Source organism: Mirounga angustirostris, unplaced genomic scaffold, assembly GCF_029215605.1.
Source record: "Mirounga angustirostris isolate CCGP_5_RB_7025 unplaced genomic scaffold, mMirAng1.0.hap1 SCAF_11, whole genome shotgun sequence".
Lineage (NCBI taxonomy): Eukaryota > Metazoa > Chordata > Mammalia > Carnivora > Phocidae > Mirounga > Mirounga angustirostris.
Genome location: NW_026991719.1, coordinates 17,874,858 through 17,901,087, shown reverse-complemented (window position 1 = coordinate 17,901,087; position 26,230 = coordinate 17,874,858). Strand labels below are relative to the sequence as shown.

The 26,230-nt window shown below is 37.6% G+C and overlaps 1 protein-coding gene across 5 annotated transcripts in view; it reads right to left on the bottom strand.

Moving 5' to 3' along the window:
• The window catches only part of MBTPS2 (membrane bound transcription factor peptidase, site 2), a 56,257-nt gene that overhangs the window by 24,138 nt on the left and 5,889 nt on the right, over positions 1-26,230 (bottom strand). For 4 of the 5 annotated variants that reach the window (XR_006790866.3, XR_010406061.1, XR_010406059.1 and 1 more), the window contains exons 3-8: positions 24,993-25,233; positions 18,634-18,737; positions 16,825-16,952; positions 9,269-9,387; positions 8,185-8,365; positions 204-298 (exon numbers count right to left, since the gene is read on the bottom strand). Coding sequence is in view for 2 of the 5 variants with exons in the window: in XM_045875897.3 (XP_045731853.1) it covers positions 204-298; positions 8,185-8,365; positions 9,269-9,387; positions 16,825-16,952; positions 18,634-18,737; positions 24,993-25,233 (868 nt within the window). In the remaining 3 variants the exon portion in view is untranslated. Of the gene's footprint in view, positions 1-203; positions 299-8,184; positions 8,366-9,268; positions 9,388-12,555; positions 14,714-16,824; positions 16,953-18,633; positions 18,738-24,992; positions 25,234-26,230 lie in introns of those variants that run through there. The other variant, XM_045875887.3, reaches the window with a different exon arrangement.

Here is a 26,230-nt window from a genome sequence, read left to right as displayed (position 1 = left end):
AAGTATTCCACTTCGGCCAAATAAGATATTACAGCTATAAATTGTTAAAGATTCTCAGATGAAACGTGACAAGTGAAGTGCGGAAATTTTAATAAAATGACACAAAGCAAAAGGTAAAATTTTCATAGACTCCATTTTAGTTCTATATGATTATTTTGTAAAAATTATATCAGACAAGCAAGACTGCTTCAGGGACAACTCACCAAACGCTTATTAAAGTTATTTCTGTAGGAAAAGCACACATCCGTGAGGCTGTGATTATTACAGCATTCGGTCGAACCATCTAGCCGTTTGTATGCTAAAGAGAAATAATTTATTAAAATCTGTTATACAGAAGTACATTTGTAATAAAAATTTTGCTTTCAAGAAGGAGGGGGCTGGGGGGATGGGTTAGCCTAGTGATGGGTATTAAAGAGGGCACGTGTTGAATGGAGCACTGGGTGTTATATGCAAACAAGGAATCATGGAACACTACATCAAAAACTAATGATGTAATGTGTGGTGATTAACATAATAAAAAAAAAGAACCACAAAAAAAAAAAGACAAAAAGAGTAAGTAAAATGCACACAAATTTGGAAACAACTATATGATTCAGAGTTCAATTTGACAGGCTACTTGCTGCAGTGATTTTATGGTACAAAAAAGGACATGATATTACAAAAAGAGATGTGTCCAGTTTGGAATCAAGAAGCAGTACTTCCCCTCGGTTACCTGTCTTCACATAAACTTACCTACAAATAAACCTGGAGTTCCAGGGTCTCAGTAGGTTTTGCAATGACTCCAGCAGGTCAAGCACAAATATTTAATGAGCCACTATTAGTGGCTTTAATGCTACTGATCCAGGATTACGACCGAGTTCCTGCGTTCTAGTGTTAGCAGAGTGGGCGAGAGGATGCCTAAGAGACTCTCATCCCTAAAATCACTATTATATCAAATATCTATCTTACCTCCATGCTTACCTTGGGGCTTTCCTCATAAAATCAGGGCAGCCCAATTTGACCCCAGAGATGTGCAATATTTGCCAGCCTACCAGTAATCCAGTTACCATTTTTGGAAGACAATGGAAACAGGGCAACTATCTATTCCCATTATTCATTTATTTTTAAAAGTTCTTTGGTAGACTGCCTCACTTGTATCTAGGGCAGAATAAGAAAACTAAGTCACTGATACAGATGGGATAAAAAATTATTTGCATGTATTTATTTTGGAAGGTTTCCTGCATTCAGCATATCAAACCTGTAAAGCATAAATCGATGTGTAGCAGGGACCAATTAAACTTAGAATCTTATATTCACACTACCATACTCAGATGTGCTGAGGAAGATAGACTCAAGAGCAAAGTTACCAGAGAATTACAAAAAAAAAAAAAAAAAGTACATTTTTCTAGTACCACAAAAAGCTTTTCTATTACAAGAGTGTCTTCAGGAACACTGGCATGAAAATGTTAGTAGATATGCAATGTGATTTTATAAGGATTTTATATTTTTGCCATCAGTTGTTGTTTGTTTTTAAAGTTTTTTTTTTTAGTGATCTCTACACCCAACAGTTGGCTTGAACTCCCGACCCTGAGATCAAGAGTCAGATGCTCTACTGACTGAGCCAGCCAGGCACCCCAAAACAGTTTTTTTTAAACTAGGTTATTTGAGGGGTGCCTGGGTGACTTAGTCCATTAAATTTCTGACTCTTGATTTCAGCGCAGGTCTTGATCTCAGGGTCTTGAGTTCAAGCCCTGCATTGGGCTCCACGCCCAGTGGGGAGCCTACTTTAAAAAAAAAAAAAAAGAAAAACTAGGTTATTTGAGGAAGACATCTTGTATTGGTTAGACTGTCACTATCTCTCCTTGGCCAACATAAAACGAAGAACAAAACAGATGAAACAAACTGGCTGATAAATCAGTTTCTCCTCTGCATTGCTTGGCTGTGTGGGTAGTTTTGTTTTCTTAGCATAATTGAATACGTATTTAAATTTTGGATAATGAGTCGTCTCTGAAATATGAAAGCAAACTGTGAATATCTAATGGCACAGACAAACCTGTGCCTGTAATCATTCATCAGCCCTAATTATAAAGTATAAGGCAAAAAGTTGTTTAGGATTTTTTATTGTTTACCAATACAGGCTACAATTTCAGTGTTCTCTGATCAGTTGCCAAGTCCCACCAATTTTAACCTCCTTATTATTTTTCCACCTATATATTCCCATTCGAATGTAGATTCTATTTCCTCTCATCTGACCCATTTGAAGAATCCTAGTTGTCTTGTTTGCTCACCAGCTAGCTACCATATGCAAGCCTTTCTTACATACTGAATGCTTCAGATTAACCTTCCAATGTAGAACTACGAGAATGTTAACTCCTCTAATTCAAAACTTCCAAAGATTGCACTGCTCCCAAATAATGTCTAAATTCCACAGACTAAAATAGAGAGACTAGAGAGACTTCTGTTCTTTTATCACCTTATCTCATACTATTATCTTGCTGAATCAAGTTACTAGCAGTTCCCTGACCACCTTCTAGTCTATGGTACCAAGGTTCATTTCTATTTTGGCCTCCTGAAATTAAACTTACTGCTGAGGCCCAACTGAAGGGCTGCTATTATGAAACTTGCCCTCATCTTCTCAGTCAAGACTGACTGCCACCAACTCCCATAACTCCCACCAATTCCTGTCATTATGGTACAGTTAACCTTGTACCATAATAATATGGGCATGGTCTGCTTCTTTTTTAAAAAAGTTTTTATTTAAATTCCAATTGGTTAGCATACAGTGTAATACTAGTTTCAGGTATATAATATAGGAATTCAACACTTCCATACATCACCCAGTGCTCATCACAAGTACACTCCTTAATCCCTATCACATGGTCTATATCTTTGACTAGATTGAGCTCCTTGAGAAAAAAGTTTCTCAATCTTACATAAGGTGCATAACTCAATATACACTGAATACATAAATGATGTTCTATGCCATTTGCCTTTGTATTAGTAATTATTTAGAAAATTTACATCTGATGTTTGATCACTAACTTTTCTTAGAGGAATGTATACAATACAGAATTGAAAGTCAGTAATTTGATATCACTTTTTTTTTTTAAAGATTTTATTTATTTATTTGACAGAGAGAATGAGAGAGAGAGCACATGAGAGGGGGGAGGGTCAGAGGGAGAAGCAGACTCCCTGCCGAGCAGGGAGCCCGATGCGGGACTCGATCCAGGGACTCCAGGATCATGACCTGAGCCAAAGGCAGTCGCTTAACCAACTGAGCCACCCAGGCGCCCAGTAATTTGATATCACTTTTGATACAGCATGTCTGGTAACACAAATGCTTAAAGGGGCCAACCAGGAAGCAAATAAATGAAGTGGATAGTTTTGGCAAAAATAGGAAGTGTTGGGACTATGATGAATTAGAAAATATATATCCTGCTTTAATGGGTGAGCAGTGAGGCTACTCAACTTGGGGGCCTGATTCCACAGATCATCTATTTTATTCCAAAAGAAATCTGAAATCTGTACTTTCATATGAAACCTCTTGTTATTGGCATCTAATTAATATTTAAAAAAATACCATGCAAGCCAAACTAAATACATCTGCCGAGGTTGGATTTGGCCTCTGGGCTACCACCAATTTGTAACCTCTACGTTATGGCCTCTTCCTATGCTGATTACTATAACCCAAACATAAATCCATGGCTGTGACCATCCTGACAAGTTTAAATACCTCTTGACAAACAGAATTTTCCAATAAAGAGTTAAATATTTTGTTGTGATTTGAGAAGTAAATTTGGTATTTCTCTGTTTATCTGTTAAAAAAAAGTTGTATTAGAATCTTTTCTACTGGGTCACATTTAAGGACAAGTTGCTAAGCCAATTTCTGTTAACTCAATTCTTAACCTATAAGATGGGGATGGCACAGACAATTTTCACACTAGTGTCCATACTTTTATTAAGCATGAGAGGCCAATCTAATTCTACTTTACAAAGAGCGCTCAAGACTGCATTGAGAGGCCCCCCCGAGGCATTCATAGGTTGAATTTAACTCTGGAAGATTAGAATTGTCCCTTAAATCTCCTCAGTCTGGGAGACAATTAGGTAATTCAAGAACAGATCAGTTTTAGAATTCTACTATAGGGACAACCTGCATATTCTGAATATACCCTAAGATGGGCCTCAAAACAAAGCTGTAGAAATAGTCCAGCCTCCAAAGAATAGTCTAGACCAGAGATTTATTATATTAAAAAAATTTTTTTTTAAAGTACTCTCTACACCTAATGCGGGGCTCGAACTTAACAACCCTGAGATCAAGAGTCGCAGGCTCTACTGGCTGAGCCAGCGAGGTACCCCACCAGAGGTTAATTTTAGAATAAGGCTGGAAAGAAGAGACTTTTTCAATCTATAGTTCATAGTCCCCACTACTTTCTATATTACTAAAATGAACTGAACAATTTTCTTACTCTAGTTTATTAAATATATAAATGTAGTTAGAGCTCCAACACAGGGAGACAAGCCTAATTATTTATTCTTAGTTCCACAGCAGAATTTATACCAGCATCACCTAGTAACCAGTAGCTAAAAAATTATAAACACACACACACACATTCTCTCTTCACTTTAGGATAGCAAAAAAACTTTGGATCATAACTTGACATTGACAATGGAAAAACAGATACTTTACTCCAAACATTAAAGAAGATTTAGGCATAAAAACAATCTGGGTACTCAATATATATGGAAAGGCTTCCTGAAATGTTCCTTTTATTATCTTAAACCAGGTGGGGAAAGGTCTTTTCTCACTTGAGTTAAAGATATGTAGGACAGGACAATATTCTCATTCCCAGGCAGTTACAGGGATGTACCCTTGCCTCCTCTGAAAAGGAATATAGGCTGTTCAAGGCGGATGTCTGAATCTGAGCTCAAAGCTTCATTTTAGGGAGCAGTTGCCTTTAGTTTTCAATCTCATGCTCCTGAAAATGTAGTTCAAATGGTGGACTTGTTGAGTATAGTCTTTCTTACGCAAGACAATGCTTTCAGGAAAGAAAAAAAGGAAAGGATTAACAGAAGAAAAAGTAGGTCTAAACAATTTCATAAGGTGGATTAACCATATTTTTCTAATTTGACAGAAATCTATCTGTTAATATTTTAAGAAGACCATCCAGTCTGCTTAATTATATTTAAAAAAATTTAATAATATACCCATGAGAGATAAGTGGCCAGATATGATTGGTTGGGACAGCTTATATGCACATCCGGGGTCAGATCTTTCCAAGGTGGCTTTATTGTTCTGCAGTGGTATAATTTCCTAGAATTTTAATTATGTATACTAAATTCCACTCCAAAATGAACGCAAATCACTTTTGGATTATTGGCCACTTTGTATTACTGTATTTAGCTGTATGTTTCCCCAATGTTTATAATGAAGGATAAAAAAAACGTACCTAGATACATGTAAAATACTATTAATGCATAGCTTTCTTAAAAATGTCCACAGCCGGGGCGCCTGGGTGGCTCAGTCGTTAAACATCTGCCTTCGGCTCAGGTCATGATCCCAGGGTCCTGGGATCGAGCCCCATATTGGGCTCTCTGCTCTGCGGGAAGCCGGCTTCTCCCTTTCCCACTCTCCCTGCTTGCGTTCCCTCTCTCGCTGTGTCTCTCTCTGTCAAATAAATAAAATCTTAAAAAAAAAAAAAAAGTCCATAGCCCCAGTGGTCAAGTCTGCCATTAAAATTAATCTGGTATTTATTCAAAGTTACATTTATAGTCATTAAGATTCCTGTAAGTTGGCTAAATATATGTACTCCATTTTATTTTTTTATTTTATTTTTTTAAAGATTTTACTTATTTATTTGACAGAGACAGAGACAGCGAGAGCAGGAACACAAGCAGGGGGAGTGGGAGAGGGAGAAGCAGGCTTCCTGCTGAGCAGGGAGCCTGATGTGGGACTTGATCTGGGATCATGACCTGAGCCGAAGGCAGCCGCTTAACGACTGAGCCACCCAGGTGCCCATATGTACTCCATTTTAAAATGGTTAAATAGAGGTACAGGTTTATCAGACACAGTCATCATGTAGAATAAACATGTATCCTAATACAGTCACTCCTAAGGAGATTAAATAGATATTGAAGAATTATTTTGGGACTGATTTTTTTTTTATTAGTGTGGAAAGAATAATACCTGTTTTAGGTTTTTACACAAATACCTCCAAAATACAGCATATGACTCATAAAAGTGAAATACTCAAAAAGTTAAAAAGAGTTTCAGAGTATTTCAGTGAAAATTTTCATTTCCATTCTGTATGACAGGAAAAGGACAAAACCTTAAACATCTGAAATGCAGATATCCTAAATAAAACAATTCTACTAGAAAGAACTTTATTTGATCACTGTGTCAGTTTGGCTTTTGTAATTCAATAGAAATTATACCAAATTTAGAGAAATTGGAGGAAAATGATAAAGGACTTAAGTATGAGATAATGTGTTATTTTTCTCAGAGAAGAATGCATTATAGGTCATATACCAACCTTGTGTCATCTGAAATGTTTGGGAAGATGGTAAGTGGTTCTTGAGAACAAGAAAAATTGATAAATATTTCAACCTTAAAGAATCAGGTTAGCCCACTGAACAATGTTAACATCACCACAGGGTGTAACACTATGTGCCTCCTGATATGATGCAATAGGAAGTAGTGAGCAACAACTATGAAATATTTTCATCCCCTCAAAAAATGGATCCGGAATTTAAGCAAGCCGCTAAACCTAATGACCATTTATAGGAAATCTGAGGGATAAATGAACATGTTAACAACATCATAAGGATAACACAGAGCCAGACAAATCCAGAATATGGGCAATTCGACAAAACAAATGACTGTTTCTTAAATGATATCCCCCCTCCGAAAGGCGGAATTGTTCCAAGTTCAAAGACACTAAAAGGTACCATCCAACTTAAACCAACTATGAAAAAAACAATTAGGAAAAAGTGAATACCAACTAGATATTAGGAATTGGTGTTAATTTTCTTAGGTGTGAATAACAGTACTATGGTCATGTTTAAAAAGTCATCATATATTAAAGACATGCTAAAGTTCATGGATGAAATGATACAATGCCTGGGATGTGCTTTAAAATACTCCCCTCAAAAGTGGGCTGATTAGGTAAAAAAGCTGGCAAAATGCTGATAATTACTGAAGCTGGGAAAAGGATGCAGGGAATTTCATTTATACTACTTTCTTTTTTTTTTTTTTAAGTTTTATTTATTTAAGTAATCTCTACACCCAACGTGGGGCTCGAACTCATAACCCTGACCAAGATCAAGAGTTGCATGCTCCTTCGATTGAGCCAGCCAGGCACCCCCATACTACTTTCTTGACTTTTATGTATGTTTGAAAACTTTGTACAATAATAAAAGCTCTTAAAAATGTATTATAAATGGAAGATTACATTTGAAAAAAAAATTAAAAATCAGTTCTTACTCCTCTGCCATTCTTGCACATAGTACTTAAGTGAAGTTTTTCTTGATTATTTATCATATTTCCTAACCCCAAGTAGATGTGGACAAGCATCCAGGGCATTTCTTGACTTAAAGAGATAGTCTGTGAATATAATTTGTGTTTTTCAACACTGACAATAATCTGGATCCCATGATTTTGTATAAAGACTTGGGAGGCTGATTTTTCAGAGTTGAAAGAACTCAAAATAAATTTGACAGCTTCTGAGAATAAACTTGCTTCACCTTGTCACTTGCTACACAGAACAAAAGATCTGACTTCAAAGTGTATTTTTGGATGCCAAAATGACTTACTCTAGATGCCTACATAAAATAACTCTACCCCAAATAGCTTTGGATAGGACACCACCCATACAGCACGGGGGTATTTAATTACTGGAATATAGTTAATTGGTTATGGTTGAGCTTGAATGCTGCCTTAACACAAGTTCTTCTAAGTGAAGAATTAGATACTAGAGTCCTAAAACTCAAATATAATATTATGAAATTAGTTAGAAATTCAACAACAATATATAAATATTAGTACCCAACTTACCAAGAAGAATGTTTCCTAGTTTGGGCCTATTATTACTTTACTGATTTGCTTTAAAGAAATTAGAACAAAATACATCTATAGACATGGTCTAAGAATTGGTGAATGGCAAGTACTGCTGCTTAAAGCATTATATTATACTGAAGAAATATACACACCTCTAACTGGGAAGCTTAACTGCTGTAAAGTTGATGCACTAATACAGTAACCAATTTGGGGCTCATAGGCGATGGTATCTAGACATTCATTCCAATCTTGTACATTAGTAACAGGGCAATCCTGTAGATGGGTGACAAGGTCTCCCACAAAAAGGCCTCTGGGTCCAATGGCTGGTGAGTCCTTGGGAAGAGGGTACAACCAAATCAGATAACGTATGAAGACAAGCTATGATTAATCTGACCAAATAATAAAGACACTGAGTTGATTAGGTAGAATATTTTAACTAATGCAGAAAATAAGCCAGCTTTGAATCCAAGATGTAGAGTCCTAGAACATTAATAAAATAATACCTAACAATTACAGTTACTTTTCCAAGATTCGTAATTTTTCATAACTGAAAAAAAACCTACTTGCCAACTATCAAGATTAAAATGATAAAGTTTTTCCCAGACTGCTGATTAAAATTTTTTGTGAAAGTGGTCATCAGATGTCTTCATTATCTTGTATACCCTCAGTGGATAAAACTGTAAGACAAGTCCTTATCTAAACACAGTCCCAAATATGCAGACAATACCATCAGCACAATGAATACGTGAGCCAGTTGCTCACTAAGGTAATTTTCCTCTTCCGAAGGTCTGAATAGAAGACTTGATGCCATTGTAGTAATTACTGTCTAAGGCAGTGAAATAAAGAGTTGAAGAAAGTAACTTAAGCTCCTATGAAATGTTCTGGCTGGCTAGTCTAGGTTTCAATCTTCTTACTTAGGAATAAGGACATCTGACTCAAAAGCACAGTTATAAAAATAAACAGTAAAGTTAAATGATGCATTTTATCAACAAAGTACAGGTAGAAAATCTTGACACTATCTTTGTAACTCAGAACAGAAACAATTTTAAGTATTTTTAAAAAGCCAATGGGTTTCAAAAAACTTTTTGTTCAACTTAAAAGGATTATAGTAATTTCTTCAGGAGAAACTGAACATTCTGCATATGAAAACTTGAATATACATTCCTAACATAAAATGCTAAGTGCTACACCACAAAATCTGGTAAACGAATGCCCCACGTAATCCTCATTATTTACCTCAGCAACTTCAGTGATAAGCACCCCGACTCCAGTGTAGTAAAATGGCAAGAGAATTACAGGGAGGAGCACAAGAGCTAAAATACCAAGGAGCGCAAGGACAAAATTATGCCAGATACCTGAAAAGAGAAAAAAAAAGGAGTAAGCTCAACCAGGGGCAGGAATGATCTAGGTATCTGGACTTCAGAATACCTGGGCATTCTGATAAATTAATGAAGTAACCAGAAGCTGTGAAGCAGATAAAACTACTTTAGTACCAAGGAAAAATGTTCAGTTAGAGGCCTCTTCCATTTCAGATTCTGAAATGTAAAATGAGCATGTTAATACCACATAAAGAAGGCCATATACTAATATGGTTTAACATTAGTAGAATCTATATATTCTAATATATATATAAAACAAAGAGAATTAATATCTTCTACTTGCTTCATCTTCTTTTCAGAAAATGTATACATTAACTGAAGCATACTTGTGATCTTTGAAAAAAATTTCAAAGCTATTCAAATAAAAGTTAAGATGAAATAAAAAAAACATTCTTGCTGAGCTGGTTCATGGAAATTCAAATGGTACTTGGAAAAAGAGTGTTTTAAGAATTAAACTATTATGGAGAGTAATATCGATGGACCAAACACAGTATCTTACACCATGTCACAGACTATAACCATCTCTATCATATATACAGAGATTTTCTTTCTTTTTCTTTTTTTTTTTTCTTAAATACAGAGAAGGTTAAAGTGAACTCAGTGGTGTGCTGGAGGCCGGTCCTACCAGCTTGCCACAGCTGACTGTGTACATCTCTTTCTAATTCCTCCTTCAGGGACTTTGGGTTGGCACCCTGAAATTGGCCAAGGCAGGAGAAATTATACCACAGAAACCAGCAAATGCTACATATGGAGAGCTCCTCATTCTCCCTTCCAGAGCCAGGGCTTAAACAATCACTAGCACATCACTAGATACCCTTTTCTTCCATACCTAGCCTTTCCTTCTTCTACTAATTTTTCTCATGGGGCAAGGTGGGGGTTCTACTAGCACTCTGAACCTTGCAATTCTTAGTTGTACAAGTCTGTCCCTTGCATTATAGGATATTTAGCATTTCTGGCTCTCATCCACCAAATGCCATTAGTAGTCTCCCCTCACTGAGGCAACCAAAGAATACTCCCTACGCCCCACACATTCCAAACATCTCCAGGAGGGTAGCAACACCAGTGGTTGAGAACCAATGTTTTATAGCAACAGAAATGTAACCCAAAGTCATTTCCTATACTCACAGGAAGCTGAGTATGGCCATATGCCTGCTTTGGCTAAAAGGGTATGAGTGGAGGTGATGGGAATTTCACTGTCCTCATGTATGTACTTTGGACTTTCCCCTCATTTGCATATTCATATCTATCCCATTTCTTATATCCACTTTATTTTCTTATATCCATTACTTTACTAATTTATCAGAATGCCCAGTTCTTATGTCCATTACAGAGTAATCCATGTTAAAAAACATATTGACTTATTTATAAGGTTCCCTACTAATGATCACTTAGGTTGTTTTAACTTGTTCATACAATGCTGCAACAAACAGCTTTGTTCATATTGTTATCTAATTAAGTATGCATCTATGAAGGTATGGAACGTTACATAGAAATGGAATTGTTGGGTCAAAAAAATGTGCATTAAAATTGACCTCCAGGGGCGCCTGGGTGGCTCAGTCAGTTGAGTGCCTTCGGCACAGGTCCTGATCCCAGGGTCCTGGGAATGAGTCCCATTCCCAGCCCAGCATTGGGCTCCCTGCTCAGTGGGGAGCTTGCTTCTCCCTCTCCTCCCTGCTCATGCTCTCTCTTGCTATCTCTCTCTCTCAAATAAATAAAATCTTAAAAAACAATGGACTTCCAGGGAGTCTGCATTAATGTTCTCATAATTGGCATAGGTTTCCCTACCCTGTAAATAACACTGGATGCTATGTAGTGTTAGATTTTGCCATCTGCTAGGTTAAAAGTAAAATCTGTTGTGATTTGTTTAAGTATAAGCTTGTACATTTTCCATGTTTATTAAGACCATTTGTATTTCTGTTGAGAACTATTTCTATCCATCGCCTGTTCACATTTTTTTACTAATTTGTATATATTATTATTGAATGTATATATTGAAGAATTTGGTCCTTTTTTTTTTTTTTAAAGATTTTATTTATTTGACAGAGAAATAGAGAGAGAGCACAAGTAGGCAGAAGGAGAGGGAGAAGCAGGCTCTCCGCTGAGCAGGGAGCCAGACGTGGGGCTCGATCCCAGGACCCCAGGATCATGACCTGAGCCGAAGGCAGCCGCTTAACCGACTGAGCCACCCAGGCACCCCTTAAAAGATTTATTTATCTGAGAGAGAGAGAGAGAGAGAGAGAGAGAGAGAGTGAGAGAGCAAGAGTGGGGAGAGGGAGAAGTAGGCTCCTCGCTGAGCAGGGAGCCTGATGCGGGACTCAATCCTAGGACCCTGGGATCATGACCTGAGCTGAAGGCAGATGCTTATCCGAAAAACCACCCAGGTGCCCCCGAATTTGGTCCTTTGTAAGACGTATTACAATTTTTCTTCCAGTTTGTTTTTTGGCTTGGTTTATAGTTTTGCCTATGTAGACATTTTACATTTTGGTGTGGTCAAATTGCTCCTTTGCATTAAACCTTTCCCAGTTCAAGATTACAGAAGATACTCACCTGGTGTTTTCTTATATTGCTTTCATAGCTTCATTTAAAAAACAAAAATAAAGCAAAAACTTTTTTTTTGCCCACTGGAATTTACTCTAGTGAAACTAATTTAGGGATACAGCTATAAACTGCCCCCCCCCAACTGCTAGTCCCAATACAATTTCACAAAATAATCCAACCCCAACATTGATTAGATTTGCCATTGTTACCATGTGTTAAATTCAGCTTTCCCCCAACTCTTCAGGATGGCAGTTCACGAGAAGAATGCCATGAGGAGAGTTGCACTCTCACCATTTCTCCCTTATCAGGATAATACCACCACACAACCATAGCACAGACCCTATTGTTTTCCCATCCAAACAGTCAGAGGGGGCACAGAGCAGCACTGCTTTCCTGACTCTCTGGGCAGCTTTTCTCTTGTCAGGGAGGCAGCTGGTAGAACATCACCCCTCTAGATTCCAGATTTGCCCATGATGGCTAAGTGGCAATAAACATTTCCTTTATTTAAACAACCTCTTGTCCATTAACGATTTGTTTTTAAGTATACTGAAGGAATCTTTGTTATAACTTTTACTTTTTCTAGAGCAGAGTTTTTTGACGGTGGCACTAGTGGCATTTTAGGACACATAATTCTGTGATGTGGGGAACTATCTTGTGCACTATAGGATGTTTAGCAGCATCCCTAGCCTCTACCCACCAGATGTCAGTAGCTCCCTCCCCATTTTCTCTATTTTCTAGCTATGGTATTCATATAGGCAAGTTTTTTTTTTCCTTCTTCAGAAGAGGTATTTTATTTTTGCTTTTTCTATTACAGAAGATATACACATCAAGTGTTAAAAAGTCAATATATACACAATATATTCTACAACTGAGCACCACTAACTGAACATGCAGAGAAATTATACTAGACAACAGCACCCGACAGTATTTTGGGGAAATAAAATGACTAAAATAGATTTAAACTGACTAATACTATTAAATCACACCTAATATTGAATACAATGGAAATCAATACAGGTAAGTTAGAAAAATGTGTTTATATCAAAGAATACAATCAAAATTAAGATAGCAAACAAAACCTATATAACTTTTTTTTAAACAGGAAAATACTTTACATATGTAATTGTTCATTCTTTTAAAGAAAATCTGTTGCAAGCAAAATTATCAACCTTCAGAAAAAACATACAAAGAATTACCAAACACATTCCTAAAAGTATAAATATGAACATCTGGAAAATTCAGAACTTTAAAAATTTGTAGGCAATACATGAACTTCATATTTAAAAAACCCTGAAAATAAGTCCCATTTTTAGAACAGTTGTATAAAGAATGGTCTTTTGATGTGAGGTTCATAAATTATCCTCCTGTTGGGACCAAACTTTACAAAAACACCATGTATTTAAAATAGCATTACAGAACAAGATATAGCATCTTAACAATGTTATCTTATATAAAGGAATACTTTTTTTTTTAAATTTTACTTTTACTACTCTATCAAAACATGACCCTTAGATGTGTAGGAATCATTAAAAAAATTATTTCTTAGAAGCAATACACAAGAGAGGCATATTTATTTGCAATCACACTCCTAGAAGACACTTCACAAGTTTGAGAAGGGTCTGCTCTTTTTACTGGCTGTTTTTGTTCTTTGCGTGTGTTAGGATATGAGATTTCAGGTTAGTTGACTGAGCGAACTTCTTATTACAAGCATCAAAGGGGCACACGTAGGGCCTGTCTCCGGTATGGATTCGCACATGTGTACGCAAATTGAAATCCAGGGAGAAGCGTTTTCCGCAGCCTTCAAACGTGCACTGAAAGGGCTTCTCTCCAGTATGTACCAGTTGATGTCGTTTTAGTTTTGAGTTCTCGACAAAAGCTTTGCCACATTCTGCACATACGTGGACTCTAGGACCGTGAGTGTGCAGATGTTTCCGCATAGCAGTGTTATCCCTGAACATCTTCACGCAGCCTTTATGAGGGCAAGCTATTGTTCTTGGAGCATCTTCTTTGGGTGTTCTTGGCTTCATTCTAGTAAATTCTGCCAGTTGTTTAGGATCTGAGAGATCAATACCAGGTATTCCTTCAGGAGGAAGCTTCTTCCCTGTCATGTACTCTGAATAATCAGGAGCTGAGTTCTCAATCTGTCCTGTCTCATGGTCTCTTTTCTCACTTGGGGACCACATGGTGACGGCGAACTCACCCTCCAGGGTTTTGATCTGCACCTGCTTCTGCTCCCATTTCCTGGGGCCCATCCTGCAGTTGCTACTTCCCGCCTGGGGCTCATTGGTGGTGTAATTTTTCTTACCGCTGGCCTTCCAGCTTCGGCTGCTGCGCTTCTTGCTGCGGCTGTAGGTTGATGATGATGTGGTAGCTGACAAGGAAGCCAGGGTCTGCTGGAAGCAGTTGTTTTCATCAACCGGAATGACCATCTGGTCCTCGAAACTGCTGTTGGCCTGCAGGTTGTCTGACTCGTAGCAGCCCACCACTTCCTCCTGTGTCTGCACCATGATTATTTCCTGGTTGTGGTCCCCTTGGTTCGGGTTGCTGGTAGTAAGCGGCTGCAGCGCGAACAGAGGCGGATGGTAGTGGCCACCGTGTACCCAACTGCCGCTGATAATCTCATACTCCGTAATGGTTTCCATCGCCATAGCCTCCACATGGATGGTCTCCACAGGGACGGCCGCCACAGGGACGGTCGCTACTGGGACGGTCTCCACATTGATCTGGTGCAGCTCCACAGTATCTGTAAGTACCTCCGAATTTTCTGTGGGGATGTAGAGAGCGTCCTTTGAGGCCATGGCTGAGAGCTCCACAAAGGCTTTGGCTCCTGGGCAGCGGGTGGGCGGCTGGAAGGCTGCGTTAAAGGCTGAGAGAAAAGCGAGAGCTCCAGAGGAAAGCGCGAGCGCCAGAGGACGGTGTGGGCGGTTGAGCGGGAAGAAGCAGAAGACTCGGAAGGCGTGGCCGAGGACGCCGAGAACACGGAAGACGCGAGGGCTTCTGGGAGCGCCAGGCGCATGCGCTTCCCACTACCTCAACAAGCGCATGCTTACGTTCACTCACGCGCTCGTGGACGCTCCAGCCCTCATGCACACGTCACCCTCCCCTCCCCACTCCGAACGCCACACTATTGTTTTTTGAATGTTAATTCGGTAACTAGGTTTTTCACCGAATTTTTCTATATTTCTGTTGATTTTTCTCCTTTCCTTCCCCCACCAAAGTATATAACAGTATCTGGAAAAAAAGGCTTACTCCTAATATTTTTGCTTCTTTCTTCCCTCTTACTGTACTGACCCGTATTTAGAGACCCATTTAATGGTATCAGTGATAATTGATAATGGGATTGCTTGTCTTATCCTTTAATAGGAATGCTTGTTAGTGTTATGCCATTAGGAAGTATCCAGCTATTTTTACTTCTACTAAGGAAATTTTTTGGTTTTTTAGCCATTAATGGATGTTGAATTTTGTTAAATACCCAGTCCAATATCTGCTAGATGAGGATTACTTTTCCCTAATGGTAAATAATGTTTACCACTTTCAAATACATTTCCTATTGTTGAACCATCCTTGCATTGTTTAGATACACCGTATGTAGAGTTTTTGGTACTTTACAAGATGTTGTATCAGTGTTATATTAGCCTAATTTTTTTTTTTTAAATTTCTTCCATGCACTGTGGAAAGTTTATACTAAATTAGAATAAAAAAAACAACTTTCCTTCAAGATTGGAAAGAATTACACCTATGAAACTTTCAGGGGCATTCTTCATCAACTTTTTAAATTTCTCCCATTGTAATTAGCCTATTTAGATTTTTTTTCCTATCTTCTCTGGAGTTTATGCCATTTATATTTTTAATTAATTATCCAAGTTTTTGAAAATTTTTTGCAGAGATGAACAAAGAACACTTTTATAATTGTTTTAGTTTTTTCTGTATCGGTTGTCATTCTGTCTATACATGCTTTTTGCCATGTATAATCCTTTTTTTCTTCAAACCTCTCGGGCTTAAGGTTTTTTTTTCCCCTAATTTATAATTTTCTACCTACATCCTTATTACATTGCTTCTTAACTATTTTATAGTTCTTTTCTCACTTCTTCAGTTGAATGTTTAACTGACTTTCATTTCTTATTTCATAACTGTGTAAGACAGTGAATTTTCCTTTTAGCAAAACCTTACAACTTATGTCATTATCATTTTTAAATATACCACAATTATTTTTGGAACTGAATTGGTCAATTTTTATGTTTCATGGTCACTTGAAAAGAAACTGTCATGATATAGAGTTTGACATATTTATTGAATTTTACTTTACTAATTCGAGTTTTGATGATCTGACTTTTCATACTTACTTGCCATGTATTAAGAGATGAGATAAGCTTCCTTCATTACATTTTTGTTTTTTCCTTGCACTTGCATCTTTTCCATTTTTGTTTTGATGGTTTGTTACTTGATGCAGTGAGTTCACAATGATTACATTCTCTCTGTGGATTACCCTCCTTATGATTATTAAGTCACCCCCTATGTCTAACTAACAATGTAGTCATATTTCCTGTTCACGTTTCCATGGTATGTCCTGTTCATTTTACTTTCAACCTTTTAAAAATTGTTGTTTTTGAAGGCACTGGAATGTACATTATTTTGCTTTATTACTTTTTAAAAAAATATTTAAGTAATCTCTACACCCAACATAGGGCTCAAACTCACAAGCTCAAGAGTCGCATGCTCCTCAGACTCAGTCAGCCCGGAGCCCCTTGCTTTATTACTTTTAACTGAGAATCTTACAAACTGAATTTATCAACCAAAAGGTGAGATGTTTTCATTTGTGAAGTGAGTATTTTCCATAATGATACACATATGAATAAAGAAATTTAAGTTTGTTACCTGCACAGAATATCCTTAGCTGCTGGACTGGTGATATAAGTTGCAAGTGAGTGGTGAACAGATCAACAAATGCTCCAGGATAAATAACGAAGAGAAAAATCCCAAAGCCATTAAATCGAACTTGTTCCCTAAGAAATCACATAAGAAAAAGGAATTTACTACTAGTACTGCATTTTTCAAATTAAGAATGTATTTTAAAACTTACCACTGTGATTTAAATTCTTGCTTAACAAGTCTCTCTGGACAGTAGAGAAAAATAAACTCATATATGATGTATATTTATCTCGTAATTTTACAATAGTGTACAGATTTGGTTGTCTGAAATTTCATTATGTAAAACAAGGGCATTCTGAAATAGGCTTAAAGCTTCAAAAGTTTTAGAAACCAATATGCTGAGCAAATAACTTGAAATTAGTCACATATATAAAGAAATGGTTAATATTTGTGAAAAACTAAATGAAAAACATTTTTATGGTTTACTCTGAATTATTTTCAGAGAAGGACACAAAAGAAAATATAACTCAAGTAAAGTATCTAAATATTTATATCTGTTTTAGCTATTATTCATAAAAGTAGAGGTTTAAGTGTATTCCTGTTGAATTATTGTTAAAATAAGTATACTTAAATATGCATAATGCTCAAATTGTCCTTAAGAGAACTACTTTTTATCAATTCATTCTCTAAAAATGGAATTACATATAATAGCCTCATAAGACCAAACAGCTACTCTAAAAAAAACATTCCCCAAATATATTGTGCTTTCATTTAGTACTGAATATGACTGTAAAATTCACTTTCACTTGGCAGTTGGATTTTATAAAAGATTACCCATACTGTTTCACAAACGTACACTGAAGTATTAAACTGTTAATAACAATGATTTTATATGCAAAACCCTAAAAGCTGCAATGCTAAAAATAAGGAAGCAAAGGTGAGAGATTAAAAAAAAAAAGTAGCTGCCCACTTAAACCACTATATGTCACACTTGTGTAACAGCATATGCTCTGTCAAGATGAGGGTTTATCGGCAGTCAACAGACTCTTGTTCATAAGCAACTGGAAAGTAATAAGAAGTGATTACATCTTCTTCTATAAAATCTTTTATCTGGTCCACATACTCAGAGGATAAAACACATTCCCATCAGTATGTGTGTTCACCATGGCAGTTAATTATCAGTGGGAGTGAAGGGGGCATTGTGCTCCCTTATCACAATTTTATAAGTTTAGGAGCCTTTAAAATGCTCAGGTGTAATTACAATGATACATTTGAGTAGTCAAAACAAGAACAGGGCATGATACTTAAAGCAAGTTCCAGATCTCATCCTCTCTTATCTTCTACTTGGGTTTCTAGATAGGCTATGATATTTGTTAACAAACCCAGAGCTTTCAGTGTTCTTGCTCTAGCCAGCAGAGGCCATGAGTAGAAGCAGGAAAGTATTTCAGCCAATAAGTCAAACAAAGTACTAAGAAGGCAGGTGGGTGGTCTCCAAGTGTAGTGGTTATCATTCCGACCTAATAATGAATATAAAGATTAGGTTTCAGGGTTTGATGAAAATCTTGAAGCACCATGACGATATAACCAGGCTGGCAAAAGGCAAAGGGTAGAAGACCTAGATTACAGATATGCACATAGTTATTTGAGTATATTCATCAATATATTAATCATTATAAAAGAGAAGGTACCTCAAAATAATGTGGATATGCACTGGGCAATATCCACAGAAAGAAAAAACTATCAAATTTAGCAGATTTTAGTAATAAACGCTCCTAAGTAAAAAGTTTTTACATGTAGTAGAAAGAAAAATGTTACCTAATAGCTGCTATCCCATGTCCAATTTCATGTACAACACCACTAATGAGAACTGCAGCGAAGAAATAGGTCAGTTGGTTGACAGGTAAATTTATACCAGGAACCTGTTCACAGACACAATGATAAATACACACATGGGCACAAAGAAACCACGATGTTCGCTCCATGTTAAAGCTTAAACTTCCAGGCTGAAGGTTCTGGAAACTAAAAGTAGGGGTGCCTGGGTAGCTCAGTTGGTTAAGCATCTGACTCTTGGTTTCAGCTCAGGTCATGATCTCAGTGTCATGAGATTGAGTCCTGCCTTGAGCCCCGCTTCAGGTTCGGTGGTCAGCACTGAATCTGCTGGAGAATCCGCACCCCCCACGCCCCCCACTCCTGCTCATGTTCTCTCTTTCTCAAATAAAGAAATTAAATCTTTTTTAAAAAAAGTAAAAGTAATATGAATAGCAGTGGTTCACTTCTCTACTATATCACAATGAAAGTAAAAACATCAGTTTTTCGGGCGCCTGGGTGGCTCAGTTGGTTAAGCGACTGCCTTCAGCTCAGGTCATGATCCCAGGGTCCTGGGATCGAGTCCCGCATCGGGCTCCCTGCTCTGCGGGGAGCCTGCTTCTCCCTCTCCCGCTCCCCCTGCTTGTGTTCCCTCTCTCGCTGTGTCTCTCTCTGTCAAATAAATAAATAAATAAAATCTTTAAAAAAAACCCATCAGTTTTTCTGAACTAGGCAGTTTTTGAACTAAGCACACCACCAATCTAAAGATAACAGTAAACACCAGGTTAAAAAGTCGAAACTTTGGGGCACCTGGGTGGCTCAGTCGGTTAAGCGTCTGCCTTCGGCTCAGGTCATGATCCCGGCGTCCTGGGATCGAGCCCTGCATTGGGCTCCCTGCTCAGCTGGGAGCCTGCTTCTCCCTCTGCCCTTGCTCCTCCCCCCTGCTTATGTTCTCTCTATGTCAAATAAATAATAAAATCTTTTAAAAAAGTAAAAACTTTAGCTTCCTGAAGTATTCACCATGGGAAAGAATTAGGGAGCCTGGCAAAGTGTCAGGGAATGCGGAGTGACAGTGACAGAGTCAGCAACTGTTCTACCCTCAGGGGCTAGAAGCCTGATATGGAAATTCTTATTATAATTCCTAGTCCTTCCTCTGAATTGTTATTGCAAGGTTCCAAGTACTTAAGTGAGTAATATAGGATATTCCTGCCTCCCATCAATGAGTTTTCATTTTAATATTCTTGAGTTACATGAGCACTGGTAATTAAGAGTAGTGTAATCAAGTGCCTCATTGGTGTGGGAGTGGGAGCACCATGACCTCCATTTCTTTGATTCCATCAAATTTGTCTAGTACACTGGTCAGAAAAATAGTATCAAAATGATACATAAGTATTATATTAAAATTTAATGCAGGAAGTAAGTTCTTTGGAACATACAGACATATCAAGGACCTAAGAAGCAGAAGTTGTCTTGCAAGCACATGTTCCTATGATGATGTGCATGTATCACTGCATACACAAAGCAAGTTTGCTATTGTCAGGGCTGCATGGTATAGTTTTTTAGATACCCAAGAATCGCCTTGTAAGATAATCATTCCCAAGTTCTGTCATCTGTTAAGGAGAAATTCCATAAATTAGGTTAAGTGGGGCACACATCATTAATATTATTTACATACTGAGCATCTATTTCTCATAGTCCAGGAGTTGGACCCTAAAAGTATCCTTCTAGAGGAAATTCCTCCTCTGTCTTATTATTACTTTAATTATAAACTGGAAAACTCAGAGAAACAGAAGCCTATAATCCTGATCCCAAAACACAAAACAAAAAACCATTCTCAATGTTTTATGTCCTTCTAGTCTTTTCATATACATATATTTTTAAAAAATTATACTTTTATTATAAATATGGTTTTGAAACCTGCCCCTTTCACTTAATGGTATCATAAACATTTTTCCATGAGTGTTTTCTGGCTCAACATGATTTTTAATACCTGTATTGCATTCTATAAAATAGACTGTTAGGCATATAATTGTTTAAAAAGTTTCTCCTCTTATAAATACTGTGATAAACCCATTTGGACACATATATTCAAATATTTGGGGGGAATAAATTCTTAGACAAGCATGGTTGGTTCTGGCTCTTTGACATTCTGGATCCATCTCTAACTAGCTAAAGTGACCTCAAGGAAGTTTGGATTATTCCCAACATTGCAATTTCCTCACTATTAAAATGGAAATAACCACATTTACATAAAAGGGTAATTTTGAGGATTAAATAAGATAATCCTTGTCCCATGTTTAATATTATGCTTCATGGAGAGTAATAAATGCTATCATTACACAAAATTTAAAGGACTTTGATACATATCAAACTGTTCTCCAGAAGCAGACCCTTCCATAACCTTGGGCAAAGTAATATTATTCAAATATTTCAAATCTGCAATTTGAGGGAAATAAAAAGTTTGTTTGATTTATATTTCTTTGATGATTATTTTTTATTTTTATTTTTTTAAAGATTTTATTTATTTGACAGAGAGGGACACAGCGAGAGAGGGAACACAAGCAGGGGGAGAGGCAGAGGGAGAAGCAGACTCCCCACTGAGCAGGGGGCCCGATGCGAGGCTCAATCCCATGACCCTGGGATCATTACCTGAGCCGAAGGCAGATGCTTAATGACTGAGCCACCCAGGCGCCCCTCTTTGATGATTATTAAAGCTCAATTTTTTCCCCTACTTCTGACCATTGATAGGTCTTTTGTGAGTAGTCTACTCATGACTTGTCTATTTTTTTCTCCTAGAGTGTTCTTTTGTTCTTATTGCTCTAGAAGATCACTTTGAATATCAACGATCAGTCCTCTGTAATACATATCACAGATGTATTCCCAAGTTCTTTTGCTTTTTAATTTTATTTTACTTTTAGTTTTTTGATATATAAAAATTTTTGTCATCAAAGCTATCAATATTCATGGTTTGTGCCTTTAGTTTTATGCTTATGTCATCCTAATTCTGTGTTCATATAGCAGAAACCCGTTTTTTATCTTTCAAGGTCTCATGATTTTGTGTTTCAATTTTAATTCAATTGGAATTTATTTTTGTGCACAGAGGAATTTCACTTTTAAGTCTCCTTTAGTAACTGAAGAGGAGATTCAAGCCATGTTGCAGGGATCACTTTCTAAATTCATAAATTGCAAGTGTCTTTCCTTAGTTATGAAACTAGTTTTCATAATCTTCATTTTTAATGTATGCATAATATTTCCCTGTATGACAATCCCATAACTTAAGCATTCCTCAATTACACATTGTGATTGTTTCTAATTCTTCGTAATAATAAATAATGTTAGGAGAAGAATTTGATGAATACTTTTTTTCCATATTTGGAAGTGTTTCCTTAAAACTAGAGTCCTAGATGTGTAAATAAATGGTCAAAATGTATTTTTATGATGCTCATTATCTGAAGTTCTCTTTACTCAGCCCCTACTAAACAACTCTTTCTAAGAATAGCAGGATGGGGTGCCTGGGTGGCTCAGTCGTTAAGCGGCTGCCTTTGGCTCAGGTCATGATCCCGGGGTCCTGGGATCAAGCCCCGCATCGGGCTCCCTGCTCCACAGGAAGCCTGCTTCTCCTTCTCTCACTCTCCCTGCTTGTGTCCCTGCTCTCGCTATCTCTCTCTGTCAAATAAATAAATAAAATCTTAAAAAAAAAAAAATATCAGGGTACGCTCTTCTACATACCTGCTCTGTTTCCATGTTGTTAGGGGTCTGCCTGTTCAGATCACTAGTTTCCTTTTCTCTGACCCCTCTTCTAAATTTACGTACTTAAGATTAATTCTTATACACACTCTCTCTACAAGTATCCATCTTATTTTACCTTTATTTCAAATACATCAGTAGGCTTGATTCAATAGGACATTGGTTCCCTTGCTTTATTATCATTTTTAAAAGATTTTATTTGAGAATGTGCGTGCGCATGCACATGCACGCATCCAAGAGAGAGAGAGCATCAGCAGGGGGAGGGGGAGAGGGAGAGAGAGAATCTCAAGCAGACTCCATGCTGAGTACACAGCTCAACACAGGGCTTGATCTCATAACCCTGATATCATGACCTGAGCTGAAATCAAGAGTTGGATGCTTAACCAACTGAGCCATCCAGGTGCCCCTTTTGCTTTATTATTTTATGGATGTAATGATGAGATAAGGTAAGGATTTGAGTATGTGACTATACTAACAGATGGTAGGTCTTATTTGCTGGCAACAGTATGTGACTGCCCATCTGTCTTGGCCATGATCACACAGGGTATTAAATGTACCAGAATTCTGATCTCTCAATGACACAGAGTGCCAGGTTTTTGGGAATTAATACTGAATGAGGCTGTAGGAATTATAATGTAAATAGAAAGTACGTTCTCTGAGCTACAAGAACCCATATCAAAGCCAGAAGACATAACATTCTTAAATGTACACATAAATATGCACAGTGGACTACAGAGGACAGCTTTTTCATGGTTCTGAAGCATGACTCTCCTAACAGAGTCAATATTTTTGTGAACTCTTTGAATAAACTGAGAAGCAGAAAGAAGAAATAATAATAACACTTTGCCATTCTAATCCTAGCAGGCAGACAGGTGAATGATCACATTTCCTCCCAACCTGCTTCTTTTTCTACTATCTCTTCTTTAGCAAACAATAACCAATTGTGTAGCCTGAGAGTTTGGGATCACTCCAGCCTTAATGAGCCAGCCAGATACCCCCCCCAAAAAAACCTTTTTAGAATGGTCTTTTCATAATCCAGACCCTATCTTCTCTATTTCCCATCTTATCTCCTGTACCATATACCATATGCCAATATACCACCTAGACACAGGTGAAAGTTACTTTATAGTTCCTTGAAGAATTACTGGTCTTTCTTTAGGGAGTACAGCATAATGGCTCTGAGGTCAGTGGTGGGTGAACACTGGGCCCACCATATACAAGCTGTGACTACAAGCAAGTGGCTTAACATCTCCCTTCCTTGGTTTTCTCATCTGTGATGAGATACTTATCTCTAGATTGTTGCAAGAATAAAATAAAATGGGCACAAAAACCTCACACAGGAAGCACTGTTATTATTACTCTATTATTCCCCCCTCCCTAAAGAGGAACACTTTACATAGGGTTAAAATGCAATTTATTTATACGGTATAGAGATCTTTAATAGGCAAATATGGTTCTCTCTGTTACTGGGATGCTCAATTGCCATCTTTCCTTAGAGGCTATGGGGAGTCTCCTCACCCTTCCCTTGAAGCTCTCCTCTCCTCTCTTCCCAGGGCCAGGGACATCTCAGCATGCCTCTTCTCTGTGCCATAGCACCTGGTACTCTGTCCAATTGTAGCACAATCACGGCAGCTCTCCCTCTAGACTGAAAGCTCCATGAGTGCTAGGATTGGATTTTGTTCCCCATATAAGCAGGATTCAGCATAGGGCCAGTAGGCAGAATACATTTAGTAAATGTCGAAGAAATAAATCATCTCTTCTGAGGCCTCACCTGGCGAATCCTTTGAACCTCTAAAAAAGAGCTATGACCATAGGAGAGATTCATTATCATTCTCTACAAATGACTTCTAAATCTATCCATAGTGGCCCAGCCTAGTAGAAACCACAAAAAGAAGAGTTAAAAAAAAATCAGTAACTAGCTCTTAAATAGTCTATTCCATTAATAAGAGCACGATTAAGAACATAACACCCATGACTCATGGAAATAAAAACAATACATGTAAAAAATTTGAAATAAAAGTTAGTCAATGGTAAAGCACCCTTCCGCACTCTGGAGACATGCATCAATAAGATATAGGTTTATACATGTGCTTTCAAGTGAGAATTATTATAAATAGCTTATAAAGGAGTAAAGGAGTAAAACTCAGCACATTATTCTTCACATCAGGAAATCACAGTGATTACTGAAGGTCTTGTATCTTTAAATAAAAGGATATTATTGCTTAGAGTCTGAAAGCCATGAAGAGGAAAGGGGAACACTTTACACAGGGTTAAAATGCAATTTATTTATACAGTATAGAGATCTTAAATAGGTCACCTCATTCCTTGACAGAAACAATCATTTAACACCTCGAGAAGACAACATGAATTGAATCAAGTATCTGTATAACTGTTGACAATCTTGATGGTGGTGCATTTGTTCTATTAGTACTGCTGCAACTACATATTGCAACAAATCTTTGCTAGATTCCCATTAATATTTTTGTTTAAGCAGGTAATTTGAGAAATGAGACTTTTCATCTATTTCCATATTTATAATATGGAGAGGAGTTATGCTAGCCAGAAGAAATACCTTATATTCATGTTGCAATAAACTTAAAAAGCAAAAAGAAGGTACTTACCACAACTTGTAGCACTTGCTCATTGTGAAGTGAGGAGGAGGAGGAAGAGGAGGAGGAAGAGGAAGACGATGAAGAGGAAGAAGCAGAGGAAGAGGAGGAAGAGGAAGAGGAGGAAGAGGAGGAAGAATAAGAAGAGGGAGAGTCAGCCATCATCTGTGCCAAAGTCTGCATTAGCGTTTTCCCGAGGAGGAAAAAAGAGCTGAACATGGCAATTACGCCAAACACCATTCCAAAATTGAACCTGTCGGGAGGAAACAAAATCACATAAACACACAATTCCTTACAATTTGTGGGTTAACAAATTCATCGACCAGCCACATTTCATAGCTTCAAAATAATGGCTAAAAATTTCACTACTTCTGGGGCGCCTGGGTGGCTCAGTCGGTTAAGCGACTGCCTTCGGCTCAGGTCATGATCCTGGAGTCCCGGGATCAAGTCCCGCATCGGGCTCCCTGCTCGACAGGGAGTCTGCTTCTCCCTCTCCCACTCCCCCTGCTTGTGTTCCCTCTCTCGCTGTGTCTTTCTCTGTCAAATAAAATCTTAAAAAAAAAAAAATTTCACTACTTATGCCTTGTTTTCCTACCTGAACTTCAGGTATGTGACTGAAGCACAGGCACTGATCTCTCTAAGCAGCTGTAATAGTTTATAATTCTCTCATAGATGAAGAGGCTGAATACTGTTCCCAATAAAAAGTTTCTTTCCTCTCATGTCTTTTGCCCATTTACATAGAATTGTTTTGATCTCGTTCTCATATAATTACAAAAGCCCTTTTGACATTATAGACATCCATTTCTTTTTTCCCCTACCAATTCTTTTGTTTGCATTTTATTTTAGCTATATTTTGTGATGAGCTTAAATATTAACATGGTAAACTTTAACAACAGTTTCCTTCTACTGTTTTAATAATTACAAATTACCCTTCTATAGTTGGGAATAATCTATTACATTTTCTAACTTTTTTTTAAAAAAGATTTTATTTATTTATTTGCCAGAGAGAGCGAGAGCGAGAGAGAGAGCGCAGAAGCAGGAGGAGCAGCAGAGGGAGAGGGAGAAGCAGGCTCCCCGCTGAGCAGGGAGCCGATGCGGGACTCGATCCCAGGACTCCGGGATCATGAGCTGAGCCGAAGGCAGTCGCTTAACCAACTGAGCCACCTGGGCGCCCCATATTTTCTAACTTTTTATAAGTTGTGTTTTTCAAGGAACTTGTCTGTTTCATCTAAATTGTCAAATGTATAGGC